Source organism: Geotrypetes seraphini, chromosome 10, assembly GCF_902459505.1.
Source record: "Geotrypetes seraphini chromosome 10, aGeoSer1.1, whole genome shotgun sequence".
NCBI lineage: Eukaryota > Metazoa > Chordata > Amphibia > Gymnophiona > Dermophiidae > Geotrypetes > Geotrypetes seraphini.
Genome location: NC_047093.1, coordinates 112,586,053 through 112,605,387, shown reverse-complemented (window position 1 = coordinate 112,605,387; position 19,335 = coordinate 112,586,053). Strand labels below are relative to the sequence as shown.

Below are 19,335 nucleotides of genomic sequence, written 5' to 3'. Positions count from 1 at the left end.
AGAAGGACTTGGGGACAGAGAAGATGATGTCTCAGGTTTGTGTACAAGTCTATTTATACGGCGATGCCGAAACTGATGTCGAATTTCCTTCCATGCTGGTGCCGAAAAGCAGTCTCTGCTGGATGAAGCGGTTCTTAAATGTCCTCTTCTGAAGCGACGAGCAGCGGGAACAAGTCTCTGGATGGTGCTCAGCCCCCAAACACTGGAGACACCAGCGGTGTGGATCAGTTATTGAAATGGGGCAAGCACAACGTCCACACTTTTTAAAACCCGATTGTGGATGGGACATTGACGGGAACACGGCCTTGGCAAAATCAAAGCTCGAAGCCAAGGTGGAAAAGTAGGCCCCACCAGGCCGAACCTGCAAAAGTGAAAAAGTAAAAATTTTTATTTACCCTTTTTTTTAGGGGGGGGAGGAGACAATAAATAATAACAAAAAAACTGACTAAAACATCAGAGATCCGCAAGAGCGGGAAGGCAGCGGAAAAAAGATTTCAATGATCGTTGAAAAAACGCATCTTCTTAGCTCCACTGAAACTAAGAAACTGAGGGACCGCACGACCAAGTTGGGCAGGAAGGCACTCGCGCATGCACGGTTCGGCCTATCACGAACTTTATAAAGTCTTAAAGTGATGATGCACTTTTAAAGTGGTCCATACCGGGGCTCCATCGGTGACGTCACCCTTACATGAGAATATGCTGCCTGCTTGTCCTGGGATAATCAAAAGAATGCTCAAGATGCAAAGAGAGGCATAACTAATAGACGGGAGGGGGTGATGATGCCCTGTACAAGTCATTGGTGAGGTTCCACTTTACTTGTAGTGCTCAGTTTTGGAGGCCATATTTTGCTAAAGATATAAAGAGACAAAGTGATTCAGAGGAAGGCAACCCAAGTGATATGGAGTCCCTAGAACAGTGGTTTTCAACCCAGTCCTCAGGGACCACCTGGCCAGTAGCATTTTCAGGGATCAAAGCAAAACAAATGACTTTCACACAACCACAACAATGGGGTGTGACCGACAGAGCAGAAGTTACAATCCTAGAAAAAAGGTATGGAGGATATTAGCTGCATGTTCTGCATAAAGTTCAGAGTCATTTTGCTGGAGGTTGGAGCCCTTGTTAATTTTGAAGATGTTCTTCCCAAGACATGTTTCCAACTAGTATTTAACTGGATGTTTCAGCTCCTGAGGAAGTTTACAAAACGGAGCTCTGTTGAGCCGAGACAACTACTCGTTGGGACTCATTTTTGCACTTTTTGACCAAGGTACTTTATGGGCAGGGCTTTTGTGAGCCGCTTTTTCTGTTCCTTTATTATTTTCTCTTAGAATTTCACTGACCATTTGTGCACATTAATTATTTGTGGTAATTGAGACCATATGATGTACGGTGCAGAGCTTACTTAGGTTGAAAACCTGGCGCTGATCACTCATGAGTTTCTGCCCAGGCCCAAAAAAGTCACTCGATTTTTATCTAGGCCCGTACTGAGGTGTCCCATGTTCATTTATTTATTTATTTACTATTCTTATTCGGTCCGTGAATATTCTTCGAGAATCTAATATTGGGCACTGTCAATGCTTTTTTATTTTGTTATGCGATATTTTGACAGTTTGTTTCTTTGGGTTTTTTGTTTGTTTGTTTTTTTAGAGTTTTTTGCTTCCCTGTTAGGTATAAATCTAGCCACCTGAGAAGACTAGAACTAGGTTGGTCTTTATCTGACATCTTGCTATCTTAGTATGTTCCTCTAGAGCAGAGGTGGGCAATGAGGGCCACAATCTAGTAGGTTTTTAAGGATTTTCCCAATGAATATGCATGAGATCCATTTGCATACAATGGGAGGCAGTGAATGCAACTAGATCTTGTGCATATTAATTGGGGAAAACCTGAAAATCCAACTGGATTGAGGCCCTTTGCCCACCCCTGCTTTACAGTATGCCAATACCAGATATAATTAATTTGCAAGGTTTTCCAGTTTCTGGATTTTAGATAGCACATAGAATGTGCCCACAGAAAGACAATTTGGTATGAGGGTTTTTATAAGTTGCTGCATTAGCTTATGGAAATGTCTTGCAAAAATTTTTTTTCAGTTATGTAATCCATTGAGTGCCCCTCAAGTCAGTATTTTAATGTTATATACTTTAGAAGAGCTCTCTCTTTCTTTCTTCTATGTACTTTTATTTGTCCATAGTCACTAAAATGCCCCCATTGTTTACAGGCTTGATAATAATATTTTGGTTATTTTGTAGATTTTTTATGGTACATGCTTAGGGTGGAGAGAGATTGTATATCATACTTGTTGCAGTCTGTTTTGTTGTGAAGATTATGTGAAACATTCTGCGTTTGTTTTATTGTAATCCACCTAGATTGTAGGCAGAAAATAATTTTTTAAAATACATAAATAAATAATTTTTTTTCCTAGAAAGCTACGATTTTAACCCATGTCTGAAACTCTCTATATAATTGTTGAATTTAATATTTTGTCCATCTAATGGGATGAAATATGTTTTTGTTTAAAAAGCACAGTTACTTACCGTAACAGGTGTTATCCAGGGACAGCAGGCAGATATTCTTTACGCATGGGTGACGTCACCGACGGAGCCCACGGTACGGACCTTTTTACTAGAAAGTTCTAGTTGGCCGCACCGCGCGTGCGCGAGTGCCTTCCCGCCCGACGGAGGAGTGCGTGGTCCCCAGTTAGTATAAGCCAGCTAAGAAGCCAACCCGGGGAGGAGGGTGGGACGTAAGAATATCTGCCTGCTGTCCCTGGATAACACCTGTTACGGTAAGTAACTGTGCTTTATCCCAGGACAAGCAGGCAGCATATTCTTTACGCATGGGTGACCTCCAAGCTAACAAAGAGGGAGGGGGGATGGTTGGCCATTAGGAAAATAAATTCTGAAGTACAGATTGGCCGAAGTGCCCATCCCGTCTGGAGAAAGCATCCAGACAGTAGTGAGTAGTGAATGTGTGAACTGAGGACCAGGTGGCCGCCTTGCAGATTTCCTCAATGGGTGTGGAACGGAGGAAAGCAACAGAAGCGGCCATAGCTCTTACCCTGTGGGCCGTGACAGCACCGTCTAGTGACAGACCGGCCCGAGCGTAACAGAACGCGATGCAAGCTGCAAGCCAGTTGGATAGCGTCCGTTTAGAGACCGGTCGACCCAAACGATTCGGGTCGAAGGTCAGGAAGAGCTGAGGGGACAAGCGGTGAGCCCTTGTACGATCGAGATAGTAAGCCAGGGCACGCTTGCAGTCAAGACTGTGCAATGCCTGTTCTCCGGGATGTGAATGAGGCTTCGGGAAGAACACAGGCAAAACAATGGACTGGTTGAGGTGAAAGGCTGAGACCACCTTTGGAAGGAACTTTGGATGGGTGCGCAGAACCACCTTGTCATGGTGAAAGATAGTGAACGGTGGATCGGCAACCAGTGCATGAAGCTCACTAACCCTCCTGGCAGAGGTGATGGCAATGAGGAAAAGAACCTTCCATGTCAGAAATTTGAGCGAAGTTGTGGCAAGTGGCTCAAAGGGAGGTTTCATGAGGGCAGACAAAACCACATTCAGGTCCCAGACGACCGGAGGAGGTTTCAGAGGTGGTTTGATGTTGAAGAGGCCCCTCATGAATCGGGAAACCAGAGGGTGAGCCGTGAGAGGTTTTCCTAGGACAGGCTCATGGAATGCCGTGATGGCACTGAGATGGACTCTGATTGAGGTAGACTTGAGGCCTGTGTTGGACAGGGAGAGTAAGTAGTCTAGAACAGTTTCCACCGCTAAGGAGGTGGGGTTGTGATGATGACGGAGGCACCAAGAGGAGAACCTGGTCCACTTCTGATGGTAACATTGGAGGGTGGCCGGCTTCCTGGAGGCGTCCAAAATGAGACGGACCGGCTGAGACAGATTTCCTGAAGAGGTTAGCCCGAGAGAAACCAAGCTGTCAGGTGGAGGGAAGACAGATTGGGATGTAGTAGAGACTGATGTTGCTGTGTAAGTAGAGTAGGAAACACAGGTAGAGGAATGGGCTCCCTGGAGCTGAGTTGAAGTAGAAGGGAGAACCAGTGTTGACGAGGCCACCGGGGAGCTATGAGGATCATGGTGGCTCCGTCCCTGCGGAGTTTGGATAAAGTCCGCAACATCAGAGGTAGAGGAGGAAAGGCATAGAGGAACCGATCCGTCCAATCGAGCAGGAATGCATCCGGGGCCAGACGGTGAGGAGAGAAGAGTCTGGAGCAGAACTGGGGCAGCTGATGGTTGTGAGGAGCTGCGAATAGGTCCACCTGCGGAGTGCCCCAGCGAGCAAAGATGGAGTGGAGCGTGGGAGGATCCAAAGTCCACTCGTGAGGTTGAAGGATGCGGCTGAGATTGTCGGCCAGGGAGTTCTGTTCGCCCTGGATGTAGACAGCCTTGAGGAAGAGACTGCGGGCCGTGGCCCAGGTCCAAATGCGAAGAGCCTCCTGACAAAGGAGGCGAGATCCGGTGCCGCCCTGTTTGTTGATGTAGTACATGGCAACTTGGTTGTCCGTGCACAGAAGCAGAACCTGAGGGCAAAGAAGGTGCTGGAAGGCCTTGAGAGCATAGAACATGGCTCGTAGTTCCAGGAAGTTGATGTGATGGAGACGCTCCTGCGGGGTCCAAAGACCTTGGGTGCGTAGGTCTCCCAGGTGAGCTCCCCATGCATAAGGGGAGGCATCCGTGGTGATGATCATGGAATGCGGGGGCAGATGAAAAAGAAGGCCCCTGGAAAGATTTGAGGAGTCCAACCACCATTGTAGAGATCGCTGAAGAGACGATGTCACAGAGATGGGATGAGAAAGAAGATTCGAGGTCTGTGACCACTGGTTGGCCAGAGTCCATTGAGGTGTTCTGAGGTGGAGTCGTGCCAGGGGAAGCACATGAACCGTCGAGGCCATGTGGCCCAGGAGGACCATCATTTGTCTGGCAGAAATGGAGTGATGAAGGAGCACCTGACGACACAGGCGTAGCAGAGTTCGCTGACGATCGGAGGGGAGAAACGCCCTCATTAGTGTGGTGTCGAGAACCGCTCCGATGAACTGAAGTCGCTGTGTGGGAAGCAGATGCGACTTGGGGTAGTTGATCTCGAACCCCAGAAGATGGAGGAGAGAGATGGTATGATGAGTGGCTTGTAGCACAAGTGGAGACGTAGGTGCTTTCACTAACCAATCGTCCAAGTAAGGAAACACCTGAAGGTTGTGGGACCTGAGGAAGGCCGCCGCCACAATGAGGCATTTGGTGAACACTCTGGGAGATGATGCCAGGCCAAAAGGTAGCACCTTGTACTGATAATGGCGATGGTGCACCTGGAATCGTAGGTAGCGACGTGAGGATGGATTGATTGGGATGTGAGTGTAGGCCTCCTTGAGGTCCAGGGAACATAGCCAGTCGTTCTGAGAGAGATGAGGGTACAGCGTGGCAAGGGAGAGCATTCTGAACTTCTCCTTGACGAGACACTTGTTGAGGTCCCGGAGGTCGAGAATGGGACGTAGGTCTCCTGTCTTTTTTGGAACCAGAAAGTAACGGGAGTAGAATCCCCGGCCCCTTTGTTCCAGAGGTACTTCTTCGATGGCATTGAGTAGAAGGAGGGATTGGACCTCCCTCAGGAGGAGGGGGGTTTGAGTTGAAAGAGAAGCAGACTCTACGGGAGGATTGTCTGGTGGAAGAGTCTGGAAGTTTAGAGAGTAGCCGTGGCGGATGATGTTTAGGACCCACTGGTCCGATGTGATGACCTCCCAACGGCTGATGAAGATGTGAAGCCTGCCTCCGATCGGCTGAGGAAGAGGCAATGAGGGTGGAAGACTGGCTAAGCCCTGGAGAGAGGAGTCAAAAGGGCTGAGATGGTTTGGCAGGAGGAAGAGCCTTGGCCGGTTGATTAGACTGGGCACGAGGCTGGGTGTGCTGGTGTTGGCGGGCCCGCCTAGGTTGCTGTGGAGGTGGATTGAGCGGCCTAGCGGAGAACCTGCGCTGATATGAGGTCTGTGGTCTGTAAGGACGAGCAGGAGGAGCCTTTTTCTTTGGTTTAATGAGAGTATCCCATCTGGTCTCATGGGCGGAGAGTTTCTGTGTGGTGGTATCCAGGGACTCTCCGAATAATTCGTCTCCCAGACATGGGGCGTTGGCTAGTCGGTCCTGATGGTTGACGTCCAGATCAGAGACCCTGAGCCAGGCCAGACGGCGCATAGCCACAGCGATGGCAGATGCACGGGAGGTGAGCTCAAAAGAGTCATAGATAGAGCGCACCATGAATTTTCTCAGTTGAAGCAGGCTGGAGATGTGCTGCTGGAAAAGTGGAACCTTATGCTCTGGCATGTACTTTTGCATGGCGGAGAGTTGCATTACCAGATGTTTGAGGTAGAATGAAAAATGGAACGAGTAGTTGTTTGCCCTGTTGGCAAGCATGGCATTCTGATAGAGCCGCTTGCCAAACTTGTCCATAGTTTTGCCCTCTCTGCCAGGAGGGGTGGAGGCATAGACACTGGAGCCCTGAGTCTTTTTTAAAGTGGACTCCACTAGGAGAGACTCATGAGGGAGTTGGGGTTTATCAAATCCTGGGATTGGTATAACCCTATAGAGGCTGTCCAATTTACGGGGGGCCCCAGGAACAGTCAGCGGGTTCTCCCAATTTTTATAAAAAGTTTCCCGTAAGATATCATGCACGGGCAACTTCAGGAACTCTTTGGGAGGTTGATCGAAATCTAATGCCTCCAGGAAAGCTTGTGACTTCTTAGAGTCAGATTCCAGAGGCAAAGACAAAGCACCCGACAACTCCCTGAGGAATTTAGAGAAGGAAGATTGTTCAGGTTTAGATGCGGTATCGGGTGCCGAAGGCTCTTCATCCGACGACGATGCATCCTCCTCGGTACCGGTAGGGGATTGTTCCCATAGGTCCGGGTCTCTGACATCGGTATGTGCGTGTCGAGAGACTGGAGTGGAAGGCTCGGCATGGTGAGTTTTAGACAAAGATTTGCCTGAGCGTACCGAGACGTTACCAGGCGATGTAGACCTATGTCTGTCTCGGTCCCGAGAAGTACGGTGCCGGTCAGAGTCGTGGGAAGACCGGTGCCCTGCCCGGTCCCGAGGAGGATCGGTCGTCGTCAATGCCATAGCCTCGGCATGGGAATGGAGATGCGGTGCCGAGAGAATGGGCATGGAGGAGTCCATAGGTACCGAGGGAGTGGATACCGGTTGGACGGTATGGGTCTCGGGCCGGTCTGGTACCGAGAGCAGCGGTGCCAAGATAGAGGGTAAGAGCTGCTTAAGTTGCTTGTGGAGTTGTTCCTGCAACTTGTCCTGGAGGATGGCCGCAATGCGGTCATCCAGGGGAGGCACCGGAACCACTTTTTTCTTCTTTGGTTCCATGGGTGCCGCTCTACACTCCGGCGATGAGGGGGCCGATGACGAGGCACTCACCGAAATCGGAGTGGAGCGTTTTTTGGCTCGGCGTGGAGCCGAAAGGACTGGTGTCGTCCCCGAAGTGGGAGGGCGCTCAAGGGTGGAAGGCTTCTTAGCCGGCTTACCTGGCGCCGGGGGCGCCGATGTCGACTCAGGCGGTGTCGAAGTGGTCGGTGTCGATTTCGACGGTGCCGCAGATGAAGAGGTCGAATCCATAGTCGGGCCGGTGCCGAAAAGTAGATTTTGTTGGATTTGACGATTCTTCAAAGTGCGTTTTTTAAGAGTGGCACAGCGGGTGCAGGAATCCGCCCGATGATCCGGTCCCAAGCACTGTAAGCACCAATTGTGTGGGTCAGTGAGGGAGATCGGGCGTGCACACCGCTGGCACTTCTTAAAACCGGGTTGCGGGGGCATGAATGGGAACACGGCCTCCGCAAAATCAAACCCCGAGGCCTGGATCGTGCTAACAGGCCCCGCCGGGGCAGGAACGAAAAAATAAAGCAAAAGAAAGGAATTTTTTTTTTTTTTTTTTTTTGTAATAGAAAGAAAAAAGCACCCGAAGGTGAAAAAATCGAAAAAAGAACGCGAGCGGGAAGGCAAAAGGAGTATTTCAACGACGTTGAAAAACACACGTCTTCTTCGCTCCGCGGAAACGAAGAAACTGGGGACCACGCACTCCTCCGTCGGGCGGGAAGGCACTCGCGCACGCGCGGTGCGGCCAACTAGAACTTTCTAGTAAAAAGGTCCGTACCGTGGGCTCCGTCGGTGACGTCACCCATGCGTAAAGAATATGCTGCCTGCTTGTCCTGGGATAATGGTATTATTGTTTTTTGGGAGTTCTTTCTTTTGTTGAGATGTACTTTCAGGCAGAATTTCCTAAAAAATTGATATTTTTTTAGATCTAAGTACTGTACAGTTGAATTCCATCTATTGCGCCTATACAGTATATAGGCACACTGTTATAGAAGTACCCACTAAATGACAATGAAGAAAGGAGTTTTGTACCTGCCAGGGACCCTGCCAAGCCAGCATAGTATTCCAAACACTGCCATGATATGTCTATATCCACCCGAGCTTCAAAAATGGATTTTCCATTGTTAGTACTCTCCACAGCTGCAATTTCTTCCTTTCGTTCCTGCAATGCAACACATATACAGCAAATCAGGGACATGAGAGGGGAAAGACAAACCTATAACCTCAGTAGTGTCCTACCCAGGCTTTCAGAGGGTAAGTCTATAAGAAAAGTGTCAACATGTAGGCACCAAGAATAGGCCTAAATGAGCAGAATAACAGCATATACTGCATATGTCTATGGCTCATGTAAGTACACAAGCCTCAATATAGGCTTATCTATAAAGTTAAGTTTCATTATTTTATTAACTTTTCAAACCCATACATTCTTTAGGGTTGGAAAGCATAATAAAACGAAACTAAGTGTAATAATATATCCAACCACTGGACATTCCTGTCAATTCATTTTAAAAGATGGATTTTACAGTTTAACTAGAAGGTGCCATCCAAGAAGTATGAAGTCGCTTCACCCCCCACTAGCTGGCAATATAGAGAGCATATTATACTACACAATTCAGTCACTAGGGTTTCCTATATATTACAACCATTAAGAAAACTATACCATTCAGTCATTAGATCTCACATTAGAATTTAAACGGGTGTGCTGAAAAGTTCTCAGCCCAACCAACTTCTTAAATTCTGAGCATTACTTTGCCACTAGCTGAAAAGTGTTATTTTATTTTGTAAAAGTGCCAATTTGCAGAATAGTAGTGCTATGTTTTGACATTGTTTCAGATCATTGATTGAACCATGTCAACGAAAAGTGTGTAATTTTCATGTGTGGAACTCCGAGCTGTTATATAAAGTTCCTATTCCTACAAAAGAAGACATCAAAGGAAATCCATGGATGCATGATGCAACATTGAGTGACAAATGCCCATCATACTCCACAGTGAAGAAATGGTGTGCAAACTTTCAGCACGGAGATTTTGAGACCAAAGAAGCAGTAAGATCTGGGAGGCCTCAAACAGTGTCAACTCCTGAAACTGTTGACCATGTCCATGACCTGATTTTGGCAGATCAGCGAATATCAGCTAAAACAATTGCTGAGACACTACAGATATCCAGGGAACGTGTTGGGTGTATAATCCATGAACAGCTGGGTATGCAGAAGCTGTCAGCCCAAGTGGGCACCCAAATGTCTGAATGCTGATGAGAAATATCAAGTGGACATTTCCAAGTTGATTTTGCAGCATTTTTAGTGAGCTGGTGCTAACGTTTAGAATGACTAGTTAGTGTTGATGAAAGAGTTACACCACTATGATCATGTGACAAACAACAGTCCATGCAATGGTGACACTGGTTCTCAAAGGACAAGGAAATTCAAGACCCAAAAGTCAGCAGGAAAGGTCATGGCCACAAAATTAAACACAGTACTCCATGTGGGTCTTCACTAATGGATTTGTGCAGGGGTATTAATCACCATCTGGCCCCTGCTAGTTATGACTCTATATACAACTCAGAATCCTTCTGCTTTTGGCCACTGCCTTATCACATTTTTCCTACTTTGGTTTCTCAAACACTATCATCCCGAAGTCCCCTCTACTAGTCCTTGCACACCAGTTGTTCTCCTCCTTTCACATACTGCTACTTTGTATTTTTGCCAAAATACATCACTCTGCACTTTAAAGCAGCTTGATAGACAAATTAATATTAGTTCATGTTGCAAATTTTTGTAGATCATTTATGTTCTCTATCCCCTGTAAGGCACGCATTGTTGCAATCGCCATGTCACCTGTGAATAGGCAAAAACTTTCCCTTCTAAACCAGCACTATCGCTCACAATCACTTAACAGAACTAGTCCCAGGACCAATAAGCTTTGTTTTTATTATTCTCCCCAACCCCAACTCAGCTGATACAGAGCCTCTAAAAAAATCAAGAAGCTGCAGTGAGGGGGCGTGGCTTGGACACGCATTCCGATGGTCGGGTAAACGAATAGCTCCATGATCAAAAGCTATAATTTTTGAAATTACTACAAAAAAAATCAAAATTCAAAAGAAAAATATCTAAATATTGAAAGACAATGACGTCTAGCAAACAGAACAAAAGCGATTTAGAAGCAGGAGGATCCGGTACAGGAAGTAATAAACGATCAAAACCGGAGCCAAGCATCACTCCTTCAAAAGCTCCACTGCCATCAGATGACAACCTCGATGTAATGGAAGAATTAAGACAAATTAAAGAAATTGTTCTGGACAGCAACAAAAAACTACAAAAAGCTATTGAAGATGCAGCAGCCTTAACTAAAAGAGTGGAAGTGACAGAAAACAGAATAAACCTAATAGAGGATAACTTTGAACAACTTAATCTAAATGCAAGACAAAACAAAATCATATGGAAAGAGGTAGAAGAAATTAAAAAAGACCTTGAAGACAGCCGGAACCGTGAAAGAAGAAATAATTTAAGAATAATAGGAATACCGGAAGGGGTAGAAAAAAATAATCCTATTACTTTTTTGGAACACTTTCTACCTAAAGTGCTACCATTAAAATTTAAAACACCACTGGAAATCGAAAGGGCACACCGGATACCAACACAAAGGAAAACTTCACAAACTGGACCAAGGACATTAATATTCAAACTACTGAGACATCAACAAGCGCTGGAAATCTGTCAATTAGCTAAAGAAAATAAAAATCTCAAATGTCAAGATTCAAAAATACATATTGTCCCTGACTTTGCGAGGGAAACTGCATTAAAAAGGAAAAAATTTTTAGATATGAGACCACAACTGAAATCTTTAGGAGCTAGATATGGGCTCCTTTATCCAGCAATAATGAAGATCACTATTGCAAATAAAACTCAGAATTTTACAGATCCAGCAAAACTACAAGAATTTCTGGATCAATATGAACAACCCATGACATCCTAAACATCTTAATGAAAAACCTAATGAGAAAAATGAGTATGTATAAATCTGTTAATACTTTACTAAAATATTCACCATATAAGAATTGATTTTATTAATAATATGACTTACAGTTAAAATCTAGAACTTTGAAGTGGATTCAAAAAACAACAGACTGAAACTACATGTGCTGCAGCACACACATGGAACTATACAAAACCAACATTCTATGAAGGAAATAAAAGAAATAAAACAAACTTTATAAAAGTACATAAACTTATACTTTTTAAAGGAAAGTTTTATAAACATTTTGAAGAAAATGTACTTACAGAAGAAAACGTGGATTAAATGGAGATCCGAATGAAAAATTTACAGAGAAGTAAATATGGTAACTAAATATGGGAGTGGTTATATACAAACAGGAAATGTGGTTGATGGACAGGAAAAATCTCCAATCACGCTGCTGGGGAGTTACAAAATACAAAACAAAAAGAGATTGGTTGACAGAGAGAATATCCTGTAATAGGAAGTGCTTCCGTTTTGATTCTAAAATGTTGCTAAGTTTGTTATGAAAGAGAGAAGATTCAGTCTGGAATAACACAGAATAAATCCAAAAAGACTGTGCTGTATGTAAGGTGTAACTGATTTTCTCCTTCTCAAATACTGAACTAGCTTCAAAGTTATTCAGCGCTTTTATTTCTCTGGCACTTTGACTGACGGGCTGTCCTCAATACTGACAAAAATAAAATCAAGTCCCTAGTCAGGAAACATCTTCATTACTTGCTCTCTTGAGGGAATGATGAATGTCTTGGACTATTTAGCAGAAACAATGAGAGAGGAATACTTAATCCTACAAGGTTGAACTGAATAGGCAACACAAAAACGTTTTTGGAGACAGAAATTGGGGGAAAGAAAAGAATCTAGGAGTCTTACAACTGGGAATTTTACCTAAATCTCTTCCTCACAACACAAATTGGAGTAAAGGTTGAAAAATAGACTGATTGCAACAAACATACCTATATAAAGACATTTTAAGACACACAGACTCCACTTCATGATCCACATAGTACTATTAAAATAATAATATTATTAGATATCAGTATAATGAATGTAAAGTTGATTCTTGATAAATTTATGCAAGATTGTAAATCTCATTGATAAATCTTATATAGATTTATCAAAAGATAAGATAATATTTTCTTATATGGATTTAAATACATTAACTTTTTATATAAAATTTATATAAGAAAATTATTTATTTGCTAGATATATAGGAAATATATTAGATAAAGGGAGATAAATTATTAGTAGTAAATAAAGAATATTTTAATTTAGCTTGGGGGAGTTATTTTAACCTAACCTCATCTTGCGTACCCAAGTAATCGTATTTAATAAGAGGGGGGAGGGGAGGGAGGGAAATAGGGATACGGGAGGGAATGGGAAAGAAAGATATATAGGATATATAGAAATAATAAAAGGAAATTATAATTTATTAAATATATTGGGAAAATATATTAATAAAAAACAATATATATCATTATATAGAAAATATATTATAAAAACTATAATTATAAATGTCTCTTAAAATAATATCTTTGAATGTTAATGGTCTAAATCATGTTATAAAAAGGAAAAAAGCATTACTGTTCTTAAAAAGGCAAAATGCAGATATATGTTGCATACAAGAGACCCACCTTTCAAACATTGAATCTAATAAGTTGACAGGTGGTTGGATAAAGCATTGTTTTTATTCACCAGCCATAGGGAAAAAAGCAGGTGTTGCTATTCTAGTGAATAAAAAATGCTCAGCTTTATTTAAATTAAAAGAATCAGATGTTCATGGCAGATGGGTAAAAGTGGAAATATGCATGGGAAATACAACCATGACGTTGTTTAATATATATGCCCCTAATTCAAAACAAAATGAATTTTTTAAGACTCTTCAACAACTGATCTTACCACTGGCTACTTCAAATCTAATAGTAGCTGGGGATTTTAATGCTGTTATGGATCCTTTATTAGACAAAAACCCAAGTAGATATGTGAAATCGACGGGACTAGATAATTTGGTACAAACTTGTAATTTGACAGATATTTGGCGAATACTTCATTTTAATGGACGGGAATTTTCTTTCTGTTCTCATGTTCATAATTCTTTTTCAAGAATAGATTATATATTTATATCAAAACACCTAGCACATCAAGTAACACAAGCTGCCATTGATCCAATCATATTATCTGATCATGGTGGAGTGTGGATTGAAATTAAAATCACAGATCAAAATACAAATAGACCAATATGGAAATTTGATAATACATTGCTTGCTGACCCAATATTCTGTGAGAATTTTCAAACAAAAATGAAAGATTATTTTCAAATAAATGATAAAGATGAAATCTCTAGGGAAATATTATGGGATGCTTTTAAGGTATCAATAAGAGGACAAATTATTTCTTATTCGGCTTATCTTAATAAACAAAATAGAAAACAATTTTCTAATTTGGAAACAGAAATAAAAATTTTAGAATCAAAATTAATAGAAAAATGGGAATATTCTATACAACAAGAATTATTAAAACTTAAAGTAAAATACAATGAATTCTCATCAAAGATAATAAGAAAAGATTTATTCTCCCAGCAGGCATTGTATTATGGAAACTCAAATAAGTCGGGAAGAATATTGGCAAATTATCTCAAAGCGAAAAAAAAGAAATCAAAAATAATTGCTATAAAAGATGAAAAAGGTGACACATTAACACAAATTGAACCTATCTTAAAACAATTTCTAAAATTTTATAAATCTCTTTATACTTCCGAGACTTATTTAAATGAAGAAAAAGATGGTTTAGAATTTCTGAAAATGTTAGAGGGTCCAAAAGTTCCTGAACATATAAAACGAAGTTTGGAAGAGCCAATATCATTAAAAGAATTAGAAACAGCTTTGAAATCCCTTAGAGTTGGATCCGCTCCAGGTGGTGATGGATATACAGTGGAATTTTATAAAACATTTCAAAATTTATTATTACCCTATTTATTAAATCTTTTTCAATATCAACTTAATAAAGGATGTATAAATGGCACTATAGCAGAATCTTTAATTATTGTTTTACCAAAGCCAAATAAAGATTCCACATTGGTTTCAAACTATAGGCCAATATCTTTAATAAATGTAGATGGAAAAATATTAGCAAAAATACTTGCATTAAGATTGGCTAATGCTCTTCCCCATATTATAGGTATGCCTCAAACAGGATTCGTTGCTCAAAGACATTCATCTCATAATACCAGATTAGCATTCCATATGTTATACTTAACAAAGAAAATGAATGAGCCTACTTTTGCTGTTTCTTTAGATGCAGAAAAGGCTTTTGATAGAATAGAATGGACATTTATGTATCAGGCTATGGAATGGTTTGGTATAAGTCCTGGATTCATACAAATGATACAAACATTATATAGCTCCCCCTCTGCTAGATTATATATAAATAATACATTTTCAGAAAAATTTAATCTACAGAGAGGAGTTAGACAAGGATGTCCCTTGTCTCCTTTACTGTTAGATATAGTTTTAGAACCCTTAATATTAGCAATCCAACAAGTAAAGGAAATACAAGGTATACCTCATTCAGATAGAGAATACAAAATATCAGCTTATGCTGATGATTTATTATTATATTTGAGGAATCCAGAATCCACCATTCCACAATTGCTTGAACTAATTGATAAATTCGGAAAGTTTTCAGGGTATAAGATAAATTGGAATAAATCAGAAATACTTCCATTAAATGTACACTGTACAAAAGGTTTATTTAATACATTCTCTTTTGTTTGGAAGGAGGATACTATTAAATATCTTGGAATTTGGATTTCAAAAGATTTAGAAGACACAATGAAAATTAATGAAAAATGTTTATTACAAAAAGTGACAGAGATGTGTGAACAATGGAATCCTTTACATTTATCTTGGTGGGGAAGAGTACAAACAGTTAAAATGATGATCTTACCTGTAGTTTGTTACCAAATGGGAATGATACCAGTTTTCTTTCAAGAATCTTTTTATACAAAGTTAAATAAGGTATTGACAAAATTTATTTGGCTTGGGAAAAATCCCAGAATTGCTTTAGTGACATTACAAAGACCAATTGCGGAGGGAGGGGTAAATTTTCCCAACTTCTATAGGTATCATCAAGCCTATATTTTACGTCAAGGTATGTATTGGATCCTCCCAGAGCCCACTGATAATATTCCAGATTGGTTCTGGCTTGAATGGAGACTCATGTTTCCTTTACGTCTCAGTCATGTAGTTAGTATCAAAATGCCAAGGCTATACAAAGAACATAAAATATTCATGGATACATGGAAAACTTTAAGATATATAAGTAATCTAACTCCTATTCCAATTAGTAAATCAACAACTCAAACGATTTGGTTAAACCCCAAGATCAAAATAGGCGGTTTCAAAATAATCTGGAAAAATTGGATGACAGCAGGTATTCGTATTTTAGATGATATAATAAAAAATGGAAAGATGCTGGAGTTTTCACAATTGCAACATAAATTTGATCTTAAAAAAACACAATATTTTAAATGGTTGCAATTGAAGCAATCCATTCAGGTAGGGTTCCCTGAATGGAAAAATCTTACTAATTATCACAGTTTGGAATTCCTGTGTTTCCAGATTAATTCAACAGGTCATGAAGCTGCACAGTGGTATAAATTAATATCCGGTTATATAAATAAAAAACCAAAAAATGGTCTTAGAGACATTTGGAGCATTGAGATAAAGCACCAAATTAGTGCATCTCAATGGCCACGACTTTGGTCTTGGAGGCTAAAATGTACGGTATCAGCATCTATGAGACAAACTTGGTTTTTTCTTTTACATAGAGCTTTCTGGACCCCTGTTCGATTACAAAAAATAGATAGCTCTAGGTCAAATAGATGCTGGCATTGTCATGTTGAAATTGGGACATTAGATCATCTTTTATTCTATTGTCCATTCATCTTAACATTCTGGAAATCAATCTGGCCCCAAATAAATAGGATGTTAGAAAATCCGGTAGCCTTGACATATGATACCATATTATTTGGAACAACTATGAGAGCAAGAAGTCAAATATCATCAAGTAATAACAAACTTCTTTTTGTTTTAACTGGAATAGCAATACAACAAATCACATTCAATTGGAAAAAACATGACAGATTAAATTATACATTCTGGTGGAATTCTGTATGTCATATATACAAAATGGAGCTCACTATAGCAACACAAAAAGGACATATAGATAAATTTCAAAAAATATGGAGACCATTAACTGAATATTGTAAAGAATGATTAATTTTCCCATGTATAGAATTTGATTAGAAGAAAAAGGGATCATATCTCTAAATATTATATAATATATTAATACTTGATTTATAATATGAAATATGGAAAGAATAGCATTTAAAAATTTTATTCATGTATTACTGAATAGAAGGGAGGGGGAGGGGATGGGATATTATTATATTAACTAAGAATTATATAAATTTAGTTTTCTGAAATATTAGTATGAATTTATATTGTTGATGTAACATATGAAAATGAATAAAGATTTCTCATTCAGTATTGATAGGGAGGGAGGGAGGGGAAATTATTATATTCAATAATAATTATATTAATTTAAATTTCTTACATAATATTATAACTTTATAAAATATTGATTTTCTAAAGAAATTTTAAATTTGATATTAATCTGTAAGTTAATCAAGTGTGATTATTCAAGTTTATAATGAATTTATTTAAAACACTTGTTGTAACATAAGAAAATGAATAAAGATTTATAAAACATAAAAGAAGCTGCAGTGAGAACAGAATATGGCAATACTGATTGGTTTCCCAAAAATGTGGTGTCAGGGAACTTTTTGACTATGATGGTGTTATAGAAATAGTTCCCTCAGTGGTTTTTTTTTTTAGGACTTGTCATGTTGACAGCTAACAGTGCACGGATCTGAAGGACTTTCCCTGACACAGTCAGGTGATCTGGCGAAACAAGGATCCTTGTCAGGATTATGAATTTTTGTTGGAGCAGTATAACTTCTGGAGCTATTGGAGTGTTTGAAGATTCTAAAGACTTGAAGAATTTGTGAACAACTGGGGCCAATGAACTGTTTCATTCTCCAGCTAAAGATAAGTGTTTTTCTAATTTTCCTGTGCACAGTGGTTTGGATCATTATGAGATATGGAGCAAGTTCTCTGTGGAGTTTTTTTATGCCAGTGATAAGATTGAAGGCACCCAGAAGCTTCTGTATTTAGGCTGCAACTTAAGTTTGAGGCTTTTTTCTCCATGTTTGTGACTGCTACATATTCTGTAGGTTCCTTCCCTCCTGACAATAGTCTCCGGATCGTGGTGCAACTTGGAGTGGCAAGCATGGGCGACATTTATTTATTTTTATTTAAAAGTATTTATACTAACCTTATTTCTGTTTGGTTTTTTTTTGGGGGGGTGATGGGTTTTGATATTATTCCTTGGCAGTAGGCTATGCCTACTGCATTTTGGTTTCTCTTTGCTTCTGGATCAGGGGGTTGGGGTGGGATGGGTTAGGGCTGGGATTGTTGGATCTGGCTGCTTTGTATTTGGTTTTCTTTCTATTGTGTTATGGATATTGGTGTTTTGTTGGTTGGATTTTTGTTTGAAAATAAAAATTGATTCACCATAAAAGTATTTATAACCCACCTATCCACAAATCTAGGCGAGGAACAATGGCAACATATATAATAGCTACAAATAATATATATGAAAAAAGTACAGCAAAACTAAAAAACATCATTAAATGTATCAAAAGCCCACAACATTGACTGACCCTGGAACAAAAACAAACAATCAAAAAACTTTTTTCTTTCTCTTTCGGTTCCATATCTGATTTCCCCCTTCTTTTCCTATTCTCTTAATTTTCCCCCTTCCTATCCTTTCCTTACTCTTTCCTTACAAACAGAAGAGAGAAAGGAAAGAGAAAAGAGAAAAAAAAAGCATTCCTATGCTCAAGTTTTCACTAAACTCACACCAAAAAAAAGCACTCAAACAGCACAGTTTTCAACCCTTTCCTGAATTGCCAGAAAAGTAGAGGACTCTGGCCAGAGAACATAGACTTACAACTCCCAGAGAGCTTAACAACCTGCAATGAAGGAACTTCCAAACAAGAACTATCCGATAAGCGTAACTCACGCAGTGGGCAATACCACTGCAACAAGTAACGAACACTCTACAGACAATTATACTGCAACATCTTAAACATTAGGCACAAAATCTTAAATTCAGTCCACAGGCTGATCGGTAGCCAATGGAGGTCTCAGAGTATCGGCGTAATGTGGTCGAATTTCGAAGCATAAACAATAAGGCGAGCAGCCGTATTCTGAACCAACTACAACGACCGCAGCACGCATTTAGGCAAGCCTAAATAAATAGCACTGCAGTAATCTAACAGCAGAGTTATTATCATTGTAACTAGTGTTTTAGCCTGTTACATTCGTTACAGTAACGGGTGCTAGATTAGCCCCACCTATACCCTGACTCTGACCCCACCCATGCCCCACCTCTATCATGCCCGGACCCTGCCTCCCACTGATCCCAGTCCCACCACCTCACCTTTCACCATTTCCTTTGTACCCTTTTGGCCCTCATAGATCCTCCATTGCATTTATCATCTGACAGGGTCTTTACTTACCCGAGGTGGCAGCAGCAGTCCTGACATACCAACCTTTCCTCCCTCAGTGCCCCAAAGCAGCAATGGTCCTACCATTTCCATCTCTCCTTTTCCCCCTTTCACACCCTGTTTCACCCCTTTTGCCATCTTTCCCTTTCCTGTCCCCATCTGTCCTTCCCCAAAACCATCTCTCTCCTTCCCCCTCCACACTCCCTGAAGTCTATCTCTCCCTATCCCCTACAATCTCTCCTGGTCTCCCTAGTAACCCCTCTGTCCTTCTCATCCATCTGTCTCTCTCTCCTTTCCTCACTTGAGTCCAACATCTCTCCC

The 19,335-nt window shown here is 40.8% G+C and overlaps 1 protein-coding gene across 1 annotated transcript in view; it reads right to left on the bottom strand.

The window, feature by feature from the left end:
- ALDH9A1 (aldehyde dehydrogenase 9 family member A1) overlaps positions 1-19,335 on the bottom strand; it is a 183,141-nt gene that overhangs the window by 116,913 nt on the left and 46,893 nt on the right. Inside the window, exon 3 of the mRNA XM_033960396.1 lies at positions 8,407-8,536. Within this exon, the coding sequence (XP_033816287.1) occupies positions 8,407-8,536 (130 nt within the window). The remainder of the gene's footprint in view (positions 1-8,406; positions 8,537-19,335) is intronic.